General features: G+C 46.1%; 1 protein-coding gene across 1 annotated transcript; it reads left to right on the top strand.

The window, feature by feature from the left end:
• The first annotated feature begins 281 nt into the window (after positions 1-281).
• On the top strand, positions 282-1,559 carry LOC118301540 (insulin). The gene is made up of 3 exons (XM_035627146.2): positions 282-407; positions 722-911; positions 1,209-1,559. The coding sequence occupies exons 2-3, from the start codon at positions 734-736 to the stop codon at positions 1,400-1,402; spliced, it is 372 nt and encodes a 123-aa protein (XP_035483039.1). The 5' UTR covers positions 282-407; positions 722-733; the 3' UTR covers positions 1,403-1,559.
• The last annotated feature ends 1,118 nt before the right edge of the window (positions 1,560-2,677 follow it).

Genomic DNA, 2,677 nt, shown 5'->3' with positions numbered 1-2,677 from the left:
GAAAACGGAACGCTGGTTGGTGATCAGTATTTCTCAGCAAGAGGTGATCAGATCATGTTGGCTCATTAGCTTGGTTTGTTTTGCTAAGTGCTAATGGTTTTTTTGCGCCAAACCAGTCAGTCAGATCTAAACTGTCACGTAACGTCCCCTGACTCGCGACTTTGACACTGATCCATCTGTCACACACACACACACACACACACACACACACACACACACACACACACACACACACACACACACACACACACACACACACACAGCAGCAGCAGCAGCGGGCGTGTCCAGTTGGCGGTTCGAGTATTAATGGCGAGGACTCTTTCCCCTCAGCTTCACACCAACAAGCTCTCTTCAGCCCTCACACTGCTTCTTCACACCTCGTCCATCTCTCTTTCTTCCAACTCGAGGTGAGCTGTGATATCGCCTCTTCCATTCCTCCTCCTGAATTCCCTCCTCCGTCTCTTTCTTATATTTTCCCACCTCTTTCTCCCCTAGTTTTCTTCCTCAATTACCTCTTCCTCTGTACTACTCCTTTCGACCTTTATCTTTGACATCTCATGATCCATCTGCCTTCACTCCTCCGACTGTCATCCCTCAATATTGACCCTGTTTGTTTCCTCTTCTGCTCATCCATTCCCTCTTCCCGTTTGACCAGTTTTGATTAACACGGAGATCGCTTCCCTGCTTGTGCTTCCTCATTCACACATGTTTCTGTGGGCAGCTCCCGTTCACCATGGCAGCACTGTGGCTCTATAATGTTTCTCTGCTGGTCTTACTGGTCACGTCGTTCCCGGGTTCCCAAGCCATTGCCGCGCAGCACCTCTGTGGCGCTCACCTGGTTGAGGCCCTTTACCTGGTCTGTGGAGAGAGAGGTTTTATCTACCAACCCAGGAGCGACAACTCTGCACTGCGTGAGACTTGCCAACTGCAAAACACCTAACGACACAAAACTGTATTACTGAAGTGTTTGTCCCCAGGGATTTAGGGACACGTGGGCAAGACAATAACACAAAGGTTCTTCCCTCCAAGGAGCTTTCCACATTACGCTTAAACTCTGTCTCTATGAACATGAGCTAAACAACATTTCAGGCGAGCATAGTTGGGGAGGTTTTATCCCACCACCCTGCAGCCCCAGTTCGATTTCGTTTCGTTTGTCCTAACCTTAAACCAGGGTGACGACTTCTGCCCTTAACTGTGCGTCCCATTAGGTCTCTTGCCTCCAATGGCCGGCAGAGCAGTGTCAGTGGGCGGCGAGAAAAAGCTCTCGGAGTTCGCCTTCCAGGACCAGATGGAGATGATGGCGAAGCGAACGATTTTGGACCGATGCTGTCACAGGCCCTGCAACCTCTTCGAACTGGAGGAATTCTGCCACCCACCAGCCAGCTCGGACACCAGCGCTTAACCCTGCCTCTGTTTGCCTTGCCCCCGCCGACCGCCACAGTCACCAGCAGGCCGCCAGTGCTGTTGTGTCTCTGTAAAGCCGACTGTTTTGAAATCAAGTACTGATGAATTGATGAATCTTATTTTTTCCAAGAATATAAAGTGATGTAGTTGAGAAAGTGTGACTGCTATGATGTTTTCTTGTTGTTTGTCTTGTTTTTTCTTCAACACTTACCTTTATCGTCAACCTCACGTTCAGTCAAGTCAACCATAACCAAACAAACCCACAGCCATGAGCCGGAGCTGTGCTGAAAAAATAAAACCGTTTTTTTTGTCTGGCGGACTGTGAGGAAATATTCGCTGAATTTAACAAAGAAAAGTGCATTAATCACTTACTGCCCCTTCAAGCGTCTTAACCTGTTTCAACAATCCTGTTCAAATCAGGTGGAACATTCATCCATTACCACATTGCCATTTCCACTGGTCCAGTCTATGACATAAAACAAACAGCCAAAACGGCACAGTGAGCTAAAGTGTAGGCTGTTGCCACCTTTTTATATGCACTGTTTCATTGGTTTGACAGTGCGGGCCAGATGCCCTTAATTCCCACCTCTACTTTACCAAGGGGATTTACACAGTGGATACAGCCATCCCACAAGTAGGCAGAAAAGAATATGACAACCAAGTTAAAACATTTGATTATGTTCAAGAGAAATTGCAATGAATGTACATTCAACAGTTACTGTATGTTGAATTAATTTTTGTTTAAATTTAGATAACCTGTTTTCCCAAGTGCATTTTTTTTTTTCTCGACTACCTCTCTGCACAGTGAGCAACACCCAAGCTTAGTGCAATAAGCTGGACAGCTACATTGCAAGAGTGTCAGCACAAGTCACCGTGTTTGTTTTGCCTCAATCAAGTAAAAAACCACCTGCTGCACCTTTAAATGTGAAATGATCTGTCAGAGGGCAGCTGGTCAGATTCTTGAAGATACCTTGTGTTTGGGGACAGTTGAACTATCAACATTAATTATATCAGACATTAAGTCAAAGGCTTACACTGTGTCATACTGTATGGTTGTGTGTAGTCTATCATAAAATGAGTTGTAGAACAAATGCATGACCTATCTGCGTGTGTGTGCGTGGGCGTGCATGTGTGTATGGGTGGGTGGGCGTTTTTCTGTCACATTTAGCAGAGATCTGCACTTCCCCCTGCTGGCTGTTCTGCAGATCTGCTGAAATCTAAGTAAGTAAATCGCTCTCTATATAGTTGTTTGTTTGTTTTTTGAAGCAATCCG

Source organism: Scophthalmus maximus, chromosome 2 (assembly GCF_022379125.1).
Source record: "Scophthalmus maximus strain ysfricsl-2021 chromosome 2, ASM2237912v1, whole genome shotgun sequence".
NCBI classification, from domain to species: Eukaryota; Metazoa; Chordata; class Actinopteri; order Pleuronectiformes; family Scophthalmidae; genus Scophthalmus; species Scophthalmus maximus.
Note: the sequence above shows the minus strand (reverse complement) of the source record. Positions and strands in the feature narration are given on the sequence as shown.